We start from the raw sequence: 20,097 nt of genomic DNA on the forward strand, positions 1-20,097 counted from the left end.
TCTTCCGTGCGCTTTTGCTTGGGATTAGAGATGGACCGTTTACTGCCCCTCACAATGGCAGAGGCCTTCAGGGCTGACTTCTCAGCCCTGTCAGTCAGTTGGCAAGGTATATCCGAGCCGCTGTGTTTACCCTGATTGGTAGAATTTTAAAATTGGCCTTCACTAGGAAGAACTTACTCAAATCTACCTGGAAAACAAAGTAATGTTATTTTGTAATGCGGTGATCAGACTCATTCTTCTTTTCAGAACATTCATTCCCTTCGCCTTCAGCCCCACTCCATTTTTTTTACACCATGAAACAAGAGCAGACACATGGGTTTCTGGGAGAAGGGTGAAGGATTTTTGTCCAGTTACCTTGGCCAACTTGACCAGAAGTAAAATCTTTGCAAAGGGAAGAACAGTAAAATTAGTAAAATAGATCAGTCCTTAGGACTGTAAGATTTTATCATCTGGCATTTAGGAAATGTTAGATTGCCATGAATACACCCAGTTCATTTGACCCTGAGAGATTTCACTTTAGCTCTTTGTAACACTTAAGTATGGACTGCACAGCTTTTTAATTTTTTTTTTTTTTTGATAAATTTGGTCATGAATTCCCTTTACCTTTCTGTGTTTCTTGAAGAGCAGGAGCATGCACCGCAATGACTAAGTGCTTGAAGTTAATCTCTGCCAGGCAGCAGGATCTGGAAGATCATCATTATCAAAGGATACTTATGGTCAAAGCTGTACCACATTCTGAAGAGCCAAGCACTCTCTGTTTTGGTTGTGTTTTTATCCAAGTTATTTGCTTCCTGGAGAAAGACAATAGAAAAAGGTACCAGGTAAATAATCAATATAAAATCCTGATATATGCTATGAACATTAATATAGAATATATTCACTATAAAAATACCTGTCAAACCAAATTAAATTTAACCACATTAAAAAAAAACTTTCTAGTTGTAGGCATTTTTATCTAAATGGCGAAGCAGCTGCCAAGCAAATTAGCTCATAGATCTTGCCATGTGGATGAGACTCTTGTGGCATAATTCAACATTTACTTTTCTTCATAATCCCTATTTTATTAAACAGCTATGAAATGCCACTTTTTGACATCAATAAAAGTGATATTTCTGTCACATTGCTGTTGCATGATTTTTGCTGTTTGCTTCTGTAAAATTTGGATGGTATTTATTTATGACTTACCAAAAGGTCAAGTCTAAAGGGATGATAACAGTCTAATAATTGTTAAGCTAGTTTTCATTCATTTTCTTTTTGATCACTACTGAAGGCTATGGTTAATTTTTGATATCTTTCTCCTTTTAAGAGTTTTGAAATAGATATTCCTTATAGAAAGCCTGTAATAACTGAATGTGCTTTTCTATTTTTTTTTCCCCAAAGGGCCAAAGTGGGAGGAAGATAAGGAATTAAGAAGAGGAAGCATTCAGCCTTGCTGACACCGCCACCCCAGAGCCGCCTGTGTTGCCAGCCATGGTCAACCCCACTGCGTTCTTTGACACCACAGCAGACAGCAAGCCTTTGAGCCCCGTCTCCTTCGAGCTGTTCGCAGACAAAGTGTCATAGACAGCAGAGAACTTTCATGCTCTGAGTGCTGGGGAGAAAGGATTTGGTTATAAGGGTTCCTGCTTCCACAGGATTATTCCAGGATTTCTGTGCCAGGGTGGTGACTTCACATGCCTTTATGGCACTGGGGGCAAGTCCATCTACAGGGACAAAGTTGATGATGGGGATTTCATCCTGAAGCACACGGGTCCTGGCATCTTGTCCGTGACAAATGCTGGACCCAACACGAACAGTTCCCAGTTTCTCATCTGCACGGCCAAGATGGAGTGGTTGGCTGGTTGGCATGTGGTCTTTGGCAAGGTGAAAAGAGGGCATGAATATTGTGGAAGCATGGATGGGTTTGGGTCCAGGAACGGCACAACCAGCAAGAAGATCACCATTGCTGACTGTGGACAAATCTAATACATTTGACTTGTTTTTTATCTTAACTACCAGACCATTCCTTCTAGCTCAGGAGAGCACCCCTTCACCCCCATCTGTTCAAAAATAGCCTATAATCTTTGTGCCCTCACTGCAGGTGTATGGTTCCATCTAGATGAGAGGACTCTTGGCTGCTGAGGGGTCACAAACATGCTTGGAAGCCTCTCTGTGCCCCAGTTTCCTCATCTGTCAAACAGGAATAATAATCATCAAATTGTTATAATTAGTAGAAAAGTTAATACATGAAAAGCACTTAGAATAGTGTTTGGCACATGGTGAGTGTTCAAGAAGTGTCAGCTGTTATTGTTGTTGTTGTCATTAATAAAAAATATAATTTTTCCATAAGATTAGACCTTGGAGTCCAACCAGTCTCAATTTCCTCAATTCATTTTGCAGGCAAGCAAACTGCAGCCCAGTAACTTATCATACAATATCTGTGCTTTCCAGAGTTTAAAGATTAAGTGAGATAGCTCATAGAAAAAAACATCATCTTTGGAGTCCTGAAATTAACATTGCTACTCTAGCGTTCTTTTGATTATGGTTAACATGGCATGTTTTTCTCCATCCCTTAACTTTTTTTTTTTTTTAAAGATTTTATTTATTTATTTGACAGAAAGAGAGACACAGCAAGAGAGGGAACACAAGCAGGGGGAGTGGGAGAGGGAGAAGCAGGCTTCCCGCGGAGCAGGGAGCCTGATGTGGGGCTCTATCCCAGGACCCTGGGATCATGACCTGAGCTGAAGGCAGACGCTTAACTGACTGAGCCACCCAGGCGCCCCCGTGGACATTAAGTTTTTAAAAAAAATCTGTTTTCTGATAGACCTGAGTGCCATGCCTTGTTATCGCCAGTTAGAATTTATTCATCATATTCGTCCAAAAAGGAAACCAGAGTGTCAGTTCAATTTCTGTCCTTCCCTGAGCCTTTCTCCTGCCATTTCTAACCCAACAAAGGTATCAGGTTTGCAAGATCACTGCTACACACAGGATTTTCTTATTATTTTGTAACATCTGCAAGTTGTTTCTGAGTCACCATCTCTCTAACAGGCACAGCTGGTTAGGGCTCAGCTGGCAGAATAAAACTGCTCACCCCAAACCAAGCAAGTTAGAAAAACCTTGGGCCAACTGTGGGGAGTTGCTTCTCTCTCCCTTTTTCCTTTTCTTTTTCAAAGAACAGCAAAGGGCTTACAAAGTCTTACCCATCAGCAGGCACAGGTAATTTTTGATAGCTGATAACATCTACCGATGACAAGGTAGTTATTGAAGAAAAAGGAGAGAAAATAGTGTAAGCAAATTCATGTGTTTGGTTTCGTTGTTTGTTTTTAAGTAACTGTGGGCTGTGTGGTGGTGAGCTTGGCTGGCAGTCAGGGGCCTGGGGGCCCAGCACCCTCTCTGCCCCCCTGAATGACGGTGAGAACAACAGTCCCCAGCTATTGAATGCTCGTTGATTCCTCGGCAGCACGCTAGTCACCGTCATTAACTTTTTCAGTCGTTACTTTTCAGTTTTCAAAACACTCTAGCAAGGTGGTCATGTTATACCTAGTTTACAGATGAGGACCTAGAGAGGCCCACAGAAGGGAAGAGAGTTAGCCCAAAATCTCAGGCTAGCAAGGGACAGAGCTGGAATCTGAACGTTAAGACTGCAGGACTCCAAAGATGATGTTTTTTTCTGTGAGTTATCTCACTTAGTCTTTAAACTCTGGAAAGCACAGACATTGTATAAGTTACTGGGCTGCAGTTTGCTTGCCTGAAAAATGAACTGAGGAAATTGGGACTGGCTGGACTCCAAGGTCCTAATCTTATGGAAAACATAATTTTTTATTAATGACGACAACAACAACAGCTGACACTTCTTGAACACTCACCATGTGCCAAACACTATGCTAAGTGCTTTTCATGTATTAACTTTTCTAATAATTATAACAGTTTGATGAAGTATGTTCTATTATTATTCCTATTTGACAGATGGGGAAACTGGGGCACAGAGAGGCTTCCAAGCATGTTTGTGACCCCTCAGCAGCCAAGATTCCTCTCATCTAGATGGGGCCCCCAGGTATAAGTGGGGAGCAAACTAAGGAAAAGAAATATCTGGACAGGGAGATGAGGTCAGGATTCTGGGGTGATCCTGTGGGTTGAGACAGAGCAGCTACCCACACCCCAAAACATAATGGAAATGCATGGCTCCCACCAGCTGAGTAAAGTGCTGAGGGCTGTGAAAAATGTCCCTATGGAAACTTAACGTCTGTGTTAGGAATTTCTCCAAACCCCTAGATATGGGTTTCAAGGATTTTCCAAGGTCTTAGAAAGCTTCTCTGCCCTTCTTCCCCCTTTCCCGATCTTTTTTATTTTATTTCCCGGGGGGAACATACCAGAACTCACAGGCACTCGTGAAAGATCTTATACTCTATTTCTGGCAAAATTTTCAGAGGTATTTTTTTGACAGCTGAGAAGAGCAACACATATTAGGTAGTACTTTGGAAAAATGTTAACAAATGTAATCATTTTTTCAAACTTTATTTTACTTGGGAGACTGGAGATATTCATTTTACTAGTTTGTAAAGAAACAGACCGGGTTTTAATTAGAATAAAACATAGACCATGTTTTCCCAGGTGAGGGAAATGCCACTGATGACCCAGCATTGACTTTTCTGCTGATCCTAGATAAAATTTTCAGTGGGTATCTTAAATATCTGTTGGCCCAGTTCTGGATCCGTTCATTTATTTCCCTGAAGTTATTGATGACTTAATAACTCGGTTATGAAAGGCCATCAATAAATGAGTAGAAATAAATGAGTTAGTCTACTGTGTGCTCTGCTTGTTCACTGGGGGTTGAAGATAAATGTGCCAAGGGAAGGCCAGCCTTTGCATTCACCCTGGAACAGGGAAGGTATCTGATGAGGCAGCTCAGAGGGCAAGCCTCTGGGAGGGTCCAGATGGGCAGAGGACAGCAGGTAGCATTAATTTACCTAGATTATTCTGAAGCAGAGATCAACTCACACCCAAGGACAATGGATGTGGGCAATCATTAGAGGCAGAATCTGGAACTTGATGGTATTTTCTTTGTCACTAGCAGTATTTCTTTTCTTTTGAGTTCTTTATCCCAGAGGGGAAGTGGTGTGCATGTTGGAACACACAGAGGATTCAGAAACTGAAAACCAAGATTTGAGTTCTGACTCTCTACCATTTAGCATTTAATAACAATACACTTATCAACTCTTGAGCCTCATGTTTCACACTGTAAATGGGAACTGGAGATTCAAGAGCATTGAATCTTAACTTTTATTTGCCTTTGATACTTCTAAGAAACGGAGCGTTTGATATATGTGCAATTTCTGGTTCCTTTATTAGCTTCTATTTCTGGGAAAAGGTAAAAGTGACTGGGACATTTGATATCTTTCTTTTTCCTCCTTAAACAAAGGAATAGACCAGGGGTTGGGAAGTGACTGAGCACAGTAGGGAGTGAGTCCTTACCTTTTAAGTGACCCCCTCAACCCTTAGCACAACCCCAGAGAGGGAGCAAAAGGAAAATTAGGAAGGTACTCTTAGTTTTATGCTCATTTGGACCTCTGAGAGAAAACAAAAGGCTCAGGCCAGAAATCTGTGCAAACCAGACACTGAAGCAAGAAGGGACTGTTTGTTGTATTAACCTTAATGAAAAAAAAATAAGCAAATGCAAATACACTCCTCTCTCAGTATTCAAATGTGGGGCCTCTGTTAAGTGAACCTGATGAACCCTGCTCTGGGATAATCATGTGGGATTGCTCCTCATTTCAGGGGGATTCAATGGATTAAGAGAGAGAGATTTTCCTTTCTATTTCTTGAGATTTCATATTCAATATTAATGTCAGTGGAAGTTGCACAGAATGATAATAAAGACAAATAATTATCATAACAAACCTGTAGAGCTCCTTACGGGTTCCAGAGCATTTTTTCAAGTGGTACATGTGAATAGAATTTGATAGCAGTACTTTTGCTCTACCATTTCCCCACAGTTTGAAATTTATTTAGGTAATGACTTTGAGTTTATTGCTTTGATTTTCTCATTTCCAGGGAGAGGACCAGATTCTGTGCCCCTAAAGGGAAGAATTTCTGGATTTTGAAGAAGGGGCATAATGTAATTGAAGGTCAGTAGGAAATTTTTTCAAATTTACATTTTAAAAGGGAAATCTAGCTTCCACATAGAAACTACTTTATACAAATACTCTCACCCTCCCCGTGCCATGATAACTTCATAAATGTTCTCAAGAAGGCATAGTCAGAAAAGACATGCTTAGGGAGTAAAAATGAAGGAAAGAACTAGTCAAGGATGGATAAAACTGTTAAGATGACATGTAGACATTGACAAACTACCAGATGGGCTAAACTCACGGTTTGGCTACAAAGAAAAGGCCTGCTCAAATAACTTTTCTGGATAGGAGATTCAAGTTAATCCAGGGGAAAATAAATTATTTGGTTCAGGTAAATATAATATGATATTGCAGTGGTTTAAAAATGTGTATCCATAAATTCTTTGACACTTTTTGTTTTAAAAATGGAGCCTAATTTTCCTTCCTATTGAGTGTGGATTGTACTTAGTGACTCACTTTTAATCAACAGAATGGGGCAGAAGTGATGTTGTGTCATATCCAAGACAAGGTCATAAGGAGGCATGTGGCTTCCTCCTTGCTGTCTGTCTTGGACCAATTGAGGGAAGTCAGTGGCCATATTGGGAGGACACTCAAGCAGCTGTCTGAAGAGATACATGTGGTGAGGAACTGAGTCTTCCTGCCAGTAGTCAGCAGCACACTGGTGGCATTTTGCCAATATGGAAGTGGATTCTCCCAGCTGCAGTCAAGCCTTCAGATCGCTTGACTGATGTTCTGATTGCAACTTCACGAGAGACCTTGAGTCAGAAACAGTCAGCTAACTTGCTTTCAGAGTCCAGAGTCCTCACCATTACACCATGGAACCACCTCCAAGTTGCTTTCAAATTCCTGACCCATAGGAACTGTGAGATAATAAATGTTTGTTGTTTTAAGCCACTAATTTTGGGGATAACTGGTTATGAATAGAAAGCTAATACATAGGTGCAGAAGATATATTCCCCCCTTAAAAGTATATCAAAACTTATCCTAGATCCGGTATACCATCTTATGGATTTCAGATTGATGGCAAGACATAAGGTGATGGACCAATTTACAGGCAGAAGAAAATTCACATCATCTCACTATACTTAATTCACAGTATCCTTAATTAATGCCTTATTTATATCACAATTTAGTTAGTACGCTAACTCCTTTATATACATGTAGACACACATGCACACACTTACACCCATGTACACACATCCTAATGGAAAATGCACCTTTGGAATAAAAAGATCCTAACTCATGACGTTCCCTAGTGACAGTGCCCAACCACAAACATCATAGCAAAGATAAGAGTCTCACACTGAGACTTCTGATTCCAATATACAGTATAATGCATTTGTCTGAAAACAAAACAAAACAATGTCTCCCCCTACAAAACCACTTCCAAAATATGTAATTCAGGAATTAGGTAACTGGCAGCAAAGGGCTGTGACTCTCAAGAGAAGGAAAATGAATGACGTGAGCCTCTATTCTCCCTGACTTTCTGCCTGGAGGCCCTATTCCAATTGCAGTGCAAGAAGGTAGAGTCCGAGCAGAGAACAGTCCAAGCAGAGAGCAGTTGCCTCACTGAGTCGAGGAACTAGAGATTGGAGTTTCGGTGTTGCTGAAGTGTCTGGAATTTGTTGGTTTTGTCTTGGGAAAGTTCCTTTAATTCTTTGAATTTCAATTTCATAACTTTTAAAATGGGGGTTATAAGGGATGTCTTGATTGGTCAAGGTAAAGAAACGTGGTTATACACATGCTACCTAGTAAATAAAAAGTGCTCACTAAATTGTGGCTGCCATGTTCTTCCACTTCCTCTTTCTCATGATCATTCCTGCTTTCTAGGGCATGCAATGATAGAATGGATAGGTAAGATAAATATATGGGATTTAGTCCTAAGCAGTAAAGACTTAGTGTGAGGAAATATACTTTTGTATATATAAAAACATAAGCAATTATAACCCAAATAAAGTTAATATTACCAAGGGAAAACCCAAGATATTTGCTCTGAAAATTGCCTTTTTTTTTTTTCCCCCTCAAAATACTACTAGTTATAATGCAACATAAAAACCCCTCATCTGGGTCAGGTCAATTTTATAGAGCTTAGTATTCTATTTCTGAAATATCTGTGGAGGTGTAGTATGGAATTTATATTCTATGAGTTCAACTCCAACAGCAAGGGGCCAGTTTGGAAAAATGTTGATAATTGTTAAATCTTGGGATATATATATATATATATACACACACACACACACACACACATATATATAGATATGAATATTCTATTTTCTATAAGTTTATTAGGATATTTGAAAATATTCACAGGGAAAAATTAATTCTTATTTAATGTTGAGAGGACCCCACCATCTGCTAATTAATCTCTTTTCCTCCTGAATCTCCTTATATTTCCAGCCCTTGCAACTCTAGATGACCATGAGTAATAAGTATCAATTGTGCAGAAGAACAGATCCTTTTATTCTTCCCCAAACAAGCTCTTTCAGGCTTCAGGGGTATTCCAGGTTATGGTTTTCTGGGAATTGGCCAAAGAGTCTTTGTTCACCTTACTCACACTCTTCATATTTTTATAGACACTTCATTGTATTCCTTCTTAGTGCTAATCTTTCTGCAGGAGAAATAGTAATCCTTTTAATCTCCCCCTGCTAAGTTATTGAAGTTGCCCTTCTCTGGACCTTTCTCAGCTCTGCTCTGACTTTCTTGAGCTGCAGTGACCAGAACTGATCCACACAGGTTACACACAAGCACAAGTGACAACCAAAGACAGAATTTCAATGAAGAAACTATGGGAAGCAAAAAAAACAAAAAACAAAAAAAGGAAGTTAGCATTCAGAGAGCACAGAGAGAAGCACACACAGTATTACAAAGATAAAAATTATGTTAGAAAAGATGGAAGTTAACCTCATTGTAACAGTGGGCAGAGTAGAGATGAGAGAAAGATGGGTTCTTAAAAAGGGTTAATTCCATTACTTCCAAGCTCCAAACCTTGAAGAATTTTTATACCTCCATTGCCTGCAGAATCAAATCAAACTCATCACCATGGCCAATGGTCTGGCCGCTCTCTGTCTCTGCCACTTCATGTCCATCTGCTCCCACCTGGCTCACCAAGCCACGGCCACGCTGGCCTTCCTGTTCCTCACGGAGCACGCCATAACCCACTGCGACTCCATGGCCTTCATCCTTGCAGTGGCCTCTTTCTGGACTGTTTCTGTCTCCAGATCTCACATGGCTCACTTCTGCACATCCCATTCAGACCTCTAATCTCAAATGCCACTTCCTCAGAAAGGCCAGCCCTCAGGAGGCACTAGCCTCGTCTCCATTGTCCCCCACCCCCTTCCGGCTTTACTCCTCTCATTACCTGAACTCCTGTAGTTGTTTACCTTTTTCTTACCAGCGTCCCCCATTAGAGTAAAAGCTCTGTGAGGGTGAAAACGTGGAACTGCTAATGGCTGCATCTTCTCCCCACCTAGACATGGTGGGTTGTATGGATGAATGAATGCACGCATGGATCATACCATCTAAGGGCGGAAGTTCTGGAACCAGATTGTCTGGGCTAACGCTGCACCTCTTCCCACTATGTATCCTTGGGCAAGCTATTTAACTCATTTGTATACAGTTTTCTTATATGTAATATGGGGATAATATTAGAACCGGCTCCCAGGGTTATCTTGGAAATTGAGTTACGATAGATAAGGTGCTTAGAAGTGTTAACAATAGTCTGTACTCAACAAATATTAGGATGATCATGAGAAAAATGGCAAAAGAGGGAAAAAGAGAAGCAATAGGCAGCCCTTCCTGGGCAGCAGGGATTTCTATTAAAAGATTAAGGCGAGCGTGGGGCTCCAGTGATTCTTAACTTCTCTGCATTGCTGTGCTCTCAAGGACACAGAATCAATTACAAGGAAAACTTCCGATGGTTGCGGTGGGGCAGGGGAGGAATCTCAGAGGTTTTTTGCTTTGTTTGTTTTTGTTTTAAATTTAAGAGACATAAAATCCACCACTGTACTATCTCCCATTTCTCAAAGAAGTGCATTTGCATAGAGAATATATTTAGACTTTAATAACTGCATGTGGAACCTACTTCCTAGAACTTCTGGGTCTGGTACAAGCAAGAGCGTAATATCACTCACACTCTAAAGTTGTTACAAGGCGAAAAGGAAAATTATGGCATTGCTAGTTGATTACAGCAAGACATTCATATTTCCCAAAGGCTGTTTTACTCTCCACAAACCGACAAAGAGGAGGTTCCTTAAAAAATATAATAACCCATTTATTATTGATTTTGAGAGTGTATGATCAGTAATTGCCATAACTAAAATTTTTAGCTTCTAGTAAAAATAGTCTTCTTCTTCTTTTTTTTAGAAGTTGACCAGTGTGAAAATCATATTTGGTAACACAAGCCCGACTTAATAAATGCAAACCGAGTGGAAACATGCAATCCTCCTAAGAATTAGGGTTTATGCTCTTCAGTCCAACAGAGCAACAGATGCTGATAGTAAGTGAAGAGCTGTCAGGCAAAGTGAGGGCAACAAGGTTCTTGACACTGGTTTGGAAAGTGCCAAAAAACTGTCCAGGTCAGGTGGCAGCTGCAGGGACACTGGTGTTTTCTTTTATTTCTAGCTCCATCCCACTGTTTCCTAGACTTGACACTGAAGATAAGAATTATTCCAAGGTTTGGAGAAAATCGCTTTCTGAGATGTTACCTACCTCAGTAGCCAAACATTACTGTGAATAAGAACCCTGCCAGGACACTGCTTAAAGACAAAGTTATTTTTAAGCAGCAAGAGTTCAGTAGGAACGGTGTAATTTATAATAAGGCTAGTTAGCTAACATTTGGATAAGCTCTTTATATGTCCTGTACAGGAAGCCCCGAGTGAGAAATTTCTTTTAAAACAGCGGGCTGTGAAGTTTTCTACTGCTTGAGGAGAGAGTATGATTTGTCCCTCTAATGATAATATTTTAGTATATGGTTGATTATTTTTTCTTCCTTTCCCCGTTGGCTACCAAACCTTACTTGTGGTTTGACTAAGCAGGTATATAGGACCTTATGATCTGCTCATTCATGAATCTTTTTACTCCTCTGGTTTTGACTTTTTGCTCTGATTAATATTATTTATTGAATTTTAAAATCTGATAAGATATTTTACTATTATTTTATTATACATATAAGCTGCCACAAGTCCTTCATAAGATGAGATGGGTTTAACTAAATTAATTAAGTTACCTAGTTTTCATAAATATAATTTCACTTGATTGTCATACCAACCTGGAGAAATAGACATTATTATCATCCACATTTTACAGATAGGAAAACTGAGACTCAAAGACATAAAAAATCTGTCCAAGATCCAAATACAATGTAGTTTTCACTGTACCTAGTTGCACTATCTCATTTCTCTAACAGAAAAATACTTTCTGTCGGTTTAAGTATCTTCAGGTAGGAGTTATTACTGAATTAACAATGGCGTGAATGACCTGAAATGAAATGTTTAAATTGTAAAAGGAAAGAGTTAGGCTAGTAGGTAATCTTCCCAATAATTATATGTGATTTCAAAATATTAGGCAGCTAGAGAAAGATGAAGAATTTTCTTTGATGAATTTTCTTATTCTATCTCCTTTCCTTTAAAGAAAAAGATAGAGAAGAAAGATAGAATTTAGATAAAAGTTTTGCTTGAAGTTAGAATGGATTAGTTGACCTATATGAGATGAAAATGCTTTTCAAAAATCAGCCACCACCAGACCTTACTAACTACTCATTACAGCCCACTAGGATAAGGAGATGGGCTTTGATCTCCTTTCTAAGGTCACGGAGCTGGCCCCAATCCCGAGTGCCGGCACCCCTGCTGTGCTCACTCCTGCAGTTAGGTGTGTTTCCTGGGCTACGAGTCTGTGAAAACAGCACCAGCCTTGAAACACATGTTACAAAAAAAAAAAAAAAAATGAACGTACAACAAGCCAGGATCATCACCAACTTAATTTTCCAGCCCTTTTTCTAGAGCACAGGATCCTTCTTTATGTCTATGTAAACCGGGAAAGTAGCCGCATTTTGCCTAGAAGCACTAACCAGCTGTGCCTCAACTGATGGCATTATAGGCAAAAAAATCACAGAATAAAAGAGAGTTGGATCCTCTTCAGATCCAGGTATTATCATAACACGAGTCATTAAGCAACATCACTTATTTGTGATATTTTTCTGTCGTGCCTATCCGCTTACCATTTCAACAAAAGAGGCAACATTTCCACACAATTGTTTGTTTTAAGTACTTGAGTTAAAAATGGCTGATGCAAAATTGCCAATGGCAGATGCTACTGGAATGTCAGGTTCAAGTTCAGAGTTTGGAGAATACACTTGCCCTACTCGAGGGAACAGCACATTGTTCTGAACAAATTTCCCCGAGGATTTTCAGGTCTCTGCAGATAACGGTTCCACAGCTCAGTTTGGAATGGATCACCTAGACAGTTTTGCTGTGCTTTTGCAAATTTTCGATATTTCAATATTTCTATACACTTAGACCTGATTAATGAGAAGCCATGTAGGAGAAACAGGTCCATTTGTTGTGTGCCCAACATGCATTGGACATGCACTGAATAAATTTCACTGAGATTATCTAAACTAGCAAGTCCTGGGGCAGGGATTTGAACTCCAGGCTACCTCATTCCAAGAGCCATGCTCTTGCTCTTACACTGGAGAGTTTCCAGCTTCCTGTTGTCACAGAGAGGGTGCAAGGGCGTGCTAGTTCTAAGCATTCTAAAGGTGATGCAAAGGTTACTGATACCCTGAGTTCCCAGGTATTTTTAGTCATCAGATGTGTTTTTATCAGTGGAGGCAGCCCCCTTCAGGTTGAGCCCCTTGGCCACGTGCTGGACAAGCATGGAATATTCCATGGAACAGAACATTTTGTATCTCTGCACTCTATGAATTGGTCTCTTTGACTTGCCTGGTGTGAGGTGGGCTCCTCCTTCAGATCTTCATCCAGGTCCACACCAACTCTGTTAAGGAAATCAGAAAACTGGTTAAGGGCCTTGCTGCAGATGAGGTGAGACAGTTTTGTGTGCCCGAACCCCTGAACCAAATATGATACACATCAGAGGAAAGGTTTGGCAGAAAACTACCCTACCTCTCCCTGAATCAAAAGAACCTCAAATGGATTTATGTCAGAATAAGAATTTGTGCAGCTGGGCCTCAGCACAGCTAGTGAGATTGAGTACCAACAGCTGTTCCTCACTGCTGTTTCCTTTTTTTTTTTTTTAAGATTTTATTTATTCATTTGACAGAGAGAGACACAGCGAGAGAGAGAGCACAAGCAGGGAGAGTGGGAGAGGGAGAAGCAGGCTTCCTGCTGAGCAGAGAGCCCGACGCGTGGCTCGATCCCAGGACCCTGGGATCATGACCTGAGCCGAAGGCAGACGCTTAACGACTGAGCCACCCAGGCGCCCCCTCACTGCTGTTTCCTGATAAGAATAGGAGCCTGAGAAGCTGGGATAGGAGTCCTCAAAAAGAAGACTCCACAGTCCTGAAAATAGACATCCTGAAGGAACGGCCACCTGCTACCCTTGCAGGACTCACTGGCCAAACTGCCCTGGGAATGTGGGGGCCTGGCCTGAAGCAGTCTCCTGGAGACAGAAAAAAACAATCCTTTGTCCAGATGCTCACCAAGGCGGCCAGTAAAGACAATCCAGGTTTGTGGGGCCTAAGGCTTAAACAATTTGGGGGCCTCTCTTTAAGAAAGTTAATACAAAAATACAATTACAAAATTAGGTTTGGAAGAGGCTCTTGAGAAAGAAAAAATAAATTACGAAACATTTCATAATTTAAAAATCTGGCAAATGCAACAGACATCTCAAAAGCCACAAAGTAAATAATATTCAAATTAATTAACTGCCTGACACACTTCTAAAATAACTTTCTCTGTAAGTTTTGCCTGCGTACTTCGATACTTGCTTTCTATGGCAATGATTTTGTACAAGAGAGAATAGGAAGATGAGGTAATCTTTTCTCCAGCAAGATTGATCAAATTTATTGATAATTGGGAAGCGCTAAAGCGCACCTTCTAAGACGAGCTTGCTGGGTGCCGTGCTGCTACAGACACCATGCCCTGCAGACACAAGGTTTCTGATCAACTTCATGTCACGCAGTGACACAGTGTGCTTATCCGTGTATATAGCGCATCACTGAATATATTCCTGATTAATGTTTTGGTGGGGCACCCACGAGAATAGAATCCTCCACCTGGAATTTTACACCTCTCATGATTGGAAGAATTTTCCACAGACTAGCTTTAGGCTCAGTACATTTCAAGCCTTGTTTTTCTGCCACTACCCACAGACTTCTGAAGCCTAATGCTATAGGTCGTATTCATCTTTGATTCAGCCTTGTGGCACTATTCTTGGACACCATTCCTGCCCTGGGTTGGCCAGCCGGGACCTGCCCACGCACAGAAGTGACAGGGGACCACACACATGTATAAACTAAATCTACTACTAAATATAAACTGAATGCATTCCCACTTCAGCTTCCCCTTAGTTGGGTCCCCCACATGCCCACTCCAGGGCCAACTGACCAGAGGAGAGGTATGACAGAGGGGAAACAGTAGTGGAAAGAAACAGTCATCAAACCCAACTGTGGTTAAAATACATTCCTCTTGCAAATCTTGCAAAAACAGGACCATGGGATCACAATGCTGGGTCTCTTCCCACGGCCTCAAAAGGGCTAGAGCAATCGAGGGGCTTGGAGCTTGAATTTCCTCCACTCCAGAGCGTGGGCCTCTCTGCCTGTTGTGGGGGCAGGCTGGGAGGACTGGGCGGAGCAGCTCAGGGCCGCCCACACCTGGCTCAAGCTCCCCCAGGGCCTTTCCTGTGAACGCCACAATTCCTAGAGCTTTCAGGTCTTCCCTTCATCTCCCCCTCCCCCCCAAACACGTCTTTAATCTGCTCGCTCCCTCGCAGTTCTGTTCTCCAGGTGGAGGAGGGGAAGGCAGAGTCAGAAGCCACCAGTGGGCAGATGCGTTAGCATGTGAAAGGAAAGCAGTGTGGAGACAGTTTGTTTAAAATACCTCTGATACTTCAAAAATCAGTGTCTTCTGGGCATGAATAGCCTCTTCTTTCCAACCCAGGGGGTGAAACGGGTAGCTATTTATTGTGTGTGGAACTGAGAAGAGCCTCTGGTGGGAACCAGCCTTTGATTTTCTTAGAGTAGAAAAAGCTATTTGATCTATTTGAAGTCGGAGGGAGAGAAGGAAGGGGAAGGGAAGGGGGTGGGGGGAGAGGGGTCAGAGAGGAGAGAGAAGGAGGGTGAGGAAAGAGACACAGAGAGACGGGAGAGTCACCCTGTGGCCTAATGGATAAGGCACTGGTCTCCCAAAGCCAGAAGGGAGGAAGGAGGCCGTGCAGGGGGAGGGGGAGAGGAGAGGAGACAGAGAAGCCCAGGAGGAGGGGAGCTAGAGGAGGGTCACTGAGGGTGGAGGGCTAGAGGAGGAGAGAGAGGGAGGGAGGGAGGGAGGAGATGAGGAAGGGCTAGGGGAGAAAGAGTGGAGGGGAGTTAAGGCCCAGCCTCCTGAGGGAGGCCCAGGCAGTGGCACTGCAGCGCAGACGGCCTGAGGCCAGCCTCTGTGGATGGTGAGGCCCGAGTGTGGAGACACCCTGGCCCCCTCTCTCCTGAGGCGGGGCCACGTTCAAGGCTCTGCTCGGTCTGAGCTCTGTGGCTGATGCTGGGGGCCTAGGACCCCTTATTTCTGGGTAAGCCCAGACCCTCCTTCTCCCTGCCCCCCACCTCCCACCCCCCAGAGGGCCCCCTGGCACCCGTGTAGGCTGAGAAGGTCTTGAAGTTCCCGCTGCCACATCTGTTTAGAGCTTTTTTCAGGTTCCCTGTCCAGAAAACTGGAGATAACAGAAATCGAATTTCCCAAGAAACCCAGCGTTTAAGGTATGAGGCAGTACTGAGGTTCTCCACGAAAATTTAAGCTTTCCTTTCCAGCAGCCATCAAAGCAGACATTTTTAGTTTCAATTATTCCAGCAGCCAGATGGAGCTGAGGAATCATGGCAGCAGATTAAGTTTTTCAGTTTTATGTGGGACTCAGTGAAGAGCATCTCAGAGGCCTAAGAAATGCTGTTCTACTGGGAGCAAGAATGCCTCCTCTCTCCTCCCATTTCATGGAAGGTCAGGGTCTGCTCCTGGGACCAGGCCCGGAGCCCTTCTTGGCCTCGAGCAGACAAAGTGTCTCAAGTGGCTGGAGGAAAGAGAAAGTCCATGTAAGTTATTTCCGTCCTGGGGCAGCTGGGTGAGCAAAACAGACGTGGTACCCGCCCTCACAGGGCATGCATTTTGGCAGGTCGAATTAGAAAAATCTAAAAAATTTACTATCATTTACGTGCTATGAAGGAAAGGCACATAAGAACAATGCCTTCTTTCTCTTGTGATTTTAGCTCCTTTCGATAAAAATCTTGCTAAATTATATTCCCTGGCTCCCTGCCTCCTTAAACAGAGAGTGACGGGGATACTCGGATCTTAACTGGAAGTCTCAGCATCGCCACTGGCCCGATAAAGTCTAACACTTGTGGTATTATAATGATTTCCAAGTGCTGTATGAACGTCTTTATGCTCACATTAAATAGCCCCTGGCTACTATTCTTTCTCTTTTAAAAATTCTCATATCTGCCAGTTAGATTGCCTTGATTTCTTGCCGGCAACAATAAGTTAGCAGATTGTCTCTGTGCTCCCTCCCACTTTTTCGTTTAGTACGGGACTGATTACCTGATAGTCTAACTTAATACATCTTTTCAAGTTTATAATACACAGACATACACACATACACAACAAAATAATAAACTTGAAACGTTATAGAAGGGCTTACAAGTAAAACACTGTTATTCTCTGCCCCACTCTCTGCCCTGCTTCCCCACACCAACTCCCCGTGGCCTCTGGGGGCAATTTTCTACCTTTTCCTTATTGTGATATATGAACTGATATCAGCACGCACGGCACGTTCACACAGCTTCCCCAGGGTTAGGCAAACATGCCAGTGGCATCTGTATCTCTTACTCTCCTGTTCAAGAAAGCAAGTCAGAATGTGAAAGTGACATTCTGTTCAGGTTAACCTTGAATCCACTCACTTTTAGGTCTAAAAGATCATTTACACACTATGGGTTTTGAGAGATTAACTGAAAGAAGACATGATGTCACATAGCTTGCGGTGCCATGTGTGTTTACAGCAGCTTTCCAGGTGAGAGATCACAGGTGTGTATGGGACGAAGTCCAACCTCCTTAGGTGATACCCAAGGCTCTTTAGCACCCTTCCCGTGGTGTTAAGCTACCCTTTCTGTTCATTTCACCCGGACACAATGGCCCACGGTTGCTGACTGGACCTGTCCTTGTTGCTGAGCCCTATTACCCAACACAATCCCAGAGCTGTGGCCTTCCCCAGATCTGCCAATGCCTCTCCCACCGACTGAATCCCCTCCTTCCAGATTCCAACATGGTCACCACTGGGCATCTCTGAGGCACACCTCCTTTCCTGAACTTTCCGCTACTGTCCCTCCCCTTCCGATCACCACCATGGACCATCCATCTTATTGCCCTACCTTGGTTCAAATCCCCCATCACTTAATGCTTTCACTGACTTGGACTGTGCATAGCTGTACACCGCCAACTCTGTCCTCTGTTCCCAGACCTGACCCTTTCTGTGGCACCTACAATCACCGTGCTCCGGCTATGGTAACTCTGGCCCACCCTGTGTTCACCTGTCTGGTTATGTGCAGGCGCGCAGGCCAAGCCAGTGCTCCTCATGATGTACCAGCACTAGCTGGAATCCCAGGACTCACAACTACCCTGTGGTTGTTGAAGCATCAGTGAAACCCACCTCTTAAGAGCCTCTCACAGCTGTGTGAGCTGCGTCACTCACTGTGCTCCGTTCTCCTCATTGGCACAATGGTGATAATAACAGAACATGTTCTCCAGCGTTCTGGTGAAGATTACATGAAAAAATACTTATAAAAGTGGTTAGCTTAGGACCTGGTACCTAGTAAGCTCTCAACAAATGTTAGCAGCTATTGTCCATGTTATTATTTTTACTATTATCAGTAGTTAAAAAATCACTGGGGCCAGTGTTCACTACCATACTCACTGCTCACTAGTTTCAAGATCAGCCCTCCTAGGCCCCAGTTCTGCAAGGGACGACCCTGGAATATATAGCAATACCTACAGCTAAGCATCGTGAGTAGTCAGGGCACATCAGGGATTTCATAGTAAAACATCATTTCTATTTAAAGAGGGCCAAACTTCCCAGATTGGAATTTATTTCAAATTTCCTGGTAGACTGGTGGAGTAAGAGGGCAATGAAGAAGGAAAGGAAGGTGTCTGAAGAGCGAGGGGAAGAGAGATTATGGGTAGAGCTGAGCAGAAGGAGAGCAGAGAGAAGGAAGGTGGAAAGGAAGCACTACGTGATTATAAAGACCAAGTGCAGGTGGTGGATAAATAACTGGAAAGGTGTGTGCAACTTCAGAAAAGGGAAGCCACGGGTGGATGGATGAACAACCACACAGCCCCCAAAACATTTATAAAAATATAGAGAAAGGGGCGCCTGGGTGGCTCAGTTGGTTGAGCGGCTGCCTTCGGCTCAGGTCATGATCCTGGAGTCCCGGGATCGAGTCCCGCATCGGGCTCCCTGCTCGGCGGGGAGTCTGCTTCTCCCTCTGACCCTCCTCCCTCTCGTGCTCTCTATCTCTCATTCTCTCTCTCTCAAATAAATAAAATAAAAAATCTTTAAAAAAAAAAATATAGAGAAATAAAGAACCAGTATGAGATTAAAAAGCAATTAAAAAGACTGGTTAAAATTTTATACAATGCTTTGCATTCCTGATGTACCTTTTAATTTTAAGCAAGTTGAGTGCTGCCTCTACGGTATTCAAATGAAAATGAAAGTAAGCTTCGAACATATTCCCAGCTGTGCTCTCAAACATCTCACTCCGGGTTCCTCATTTATAATGAACATCCAGCTTCATTCTCAGAGCAAAACTCATCTCCGTGCTACCATAATGCACCTCCCCTCCTATCACGCCTCCATTCTTTGGTGAGTTTTATTAGACATATTGAAATCTCAGGATGCTTCCACATCCAATCACGGCCGAAAAGAAGGCTCCAAAGGTGGGTTTTTCTTCGAGGGGAAGCAAGGTGAGTAACTAACAAAAGGCTCACTTTTCCCATTAAAGTAAAAAAAATCCATTCTGATCTTTATCACTTAGCACCTCCAGAAAGGCAGTGAAATACTACTAGGGCTTAAGTCTTATTGTGTGAATCCCAATAGTCCTGGGTGCAGTTTTGGTTCTTTGAGCCCCCTGCTGACAGGGGCTGGGTGGTGGGGGAGGAGAAACCATTTTCTCTAAGAATTGTGTTTGACGGCTAAGTGTAAAAAATGACATTTTCAGGAAGGGAAGAGTGACTTGAGCACATACATACAGCAGGACAATGGAGGAGTGTGCAAGACACCCCCAGAGGTTTGGGGACTATTGTGTAGCTATGGGAACATCACACAGGGGCCCAAACCTAGTACTTCACCACCCCCATCCCATATCACTTGAGTAAATATTAGTGGAGCTTGTGTATGACCAAAATTAATCCAATCCATCATTCAAACATTTCAAATCTGTTTTGGGGGAAATAAGAAAATGAACTAAAGTAAATGAAACAGCTCTCCTCAGGTCATTTCGCTATTTCAATGTGGCACAATACTTAAGAGTTGGGACCATGGAGCCAGGCTGTGTGTGTTCAAATCTCATTTCTATCATTTACTGGGTATGTAACTTTGGGACAAATTCCTTAACCTCTCTAAACCTCAGTTTTCTCGGTAATGAATGGGGATAAGTATGTATCTACATTATGGGCTAATATAAGGATAAAATACGTTTCTACATATAAAGTGTGTAAAAGACTGACTGCCACCTACAAAGCTCTCACGAAACATTTGCAGATGTTCTTACTGTTCTTGTTGTTATTAT

General features: G+C 42.5%; 1 protein-coding gene and 1 pseudogene across 6 annotated transcripts in view; one reads left to right on the top strand and one right to left on the bottom strand.

Annotated features, from left to right (window-relative positions):
- Nucleotides 1–20,097, bottom strand: part of SLC9A9 (solute carrier family 9 member A9) — a 707,437-nt gene that overhangs the window by 103,140 nt on the left and 584,200 nt on the right. For 5 of the 6 annotated variants that reach the window (XM_027584626.2, XM_027584627.2, XM_027584625.2 and 2 more), the window contains 2 exons: nucleotides 13,046–13,097; nucleotides 712–791 (listed from right to left, as the gene is read on the bottom strand). In XM_027584626.2, coding sequence (XP_027440427.1) covers nucleotides 712–791; nucleotides 13,046–13,097 — 132 coding nt within the window. Of the gene's footprint in view, nucleotides 1–603; nucleotides 792–13,045; nucleotides 13,098–20,097 lie in introns of all 6 variants that reach the window. The other variant, XR_003518124.1, reaches the window with a different exon arrangement.
- Nucleotides 1,462–1,965, top strand: LOC113917102 (annotated as a pseudogene).

Source organism: Zalophus californianus, chromosome 1 (genome assembly GCF_009762305.2).
Source record: "Zalophus californianus isolate mZalCal1 chromosome 1, mZalCal1.pri.v2, whole genome shotgun sequence".
Lineage (NCBI taxonomy): Eukaryota > Metazoa > Chordata > Mammalia > Carnivora > Otariidae > Zalophus > Zalophus californianus.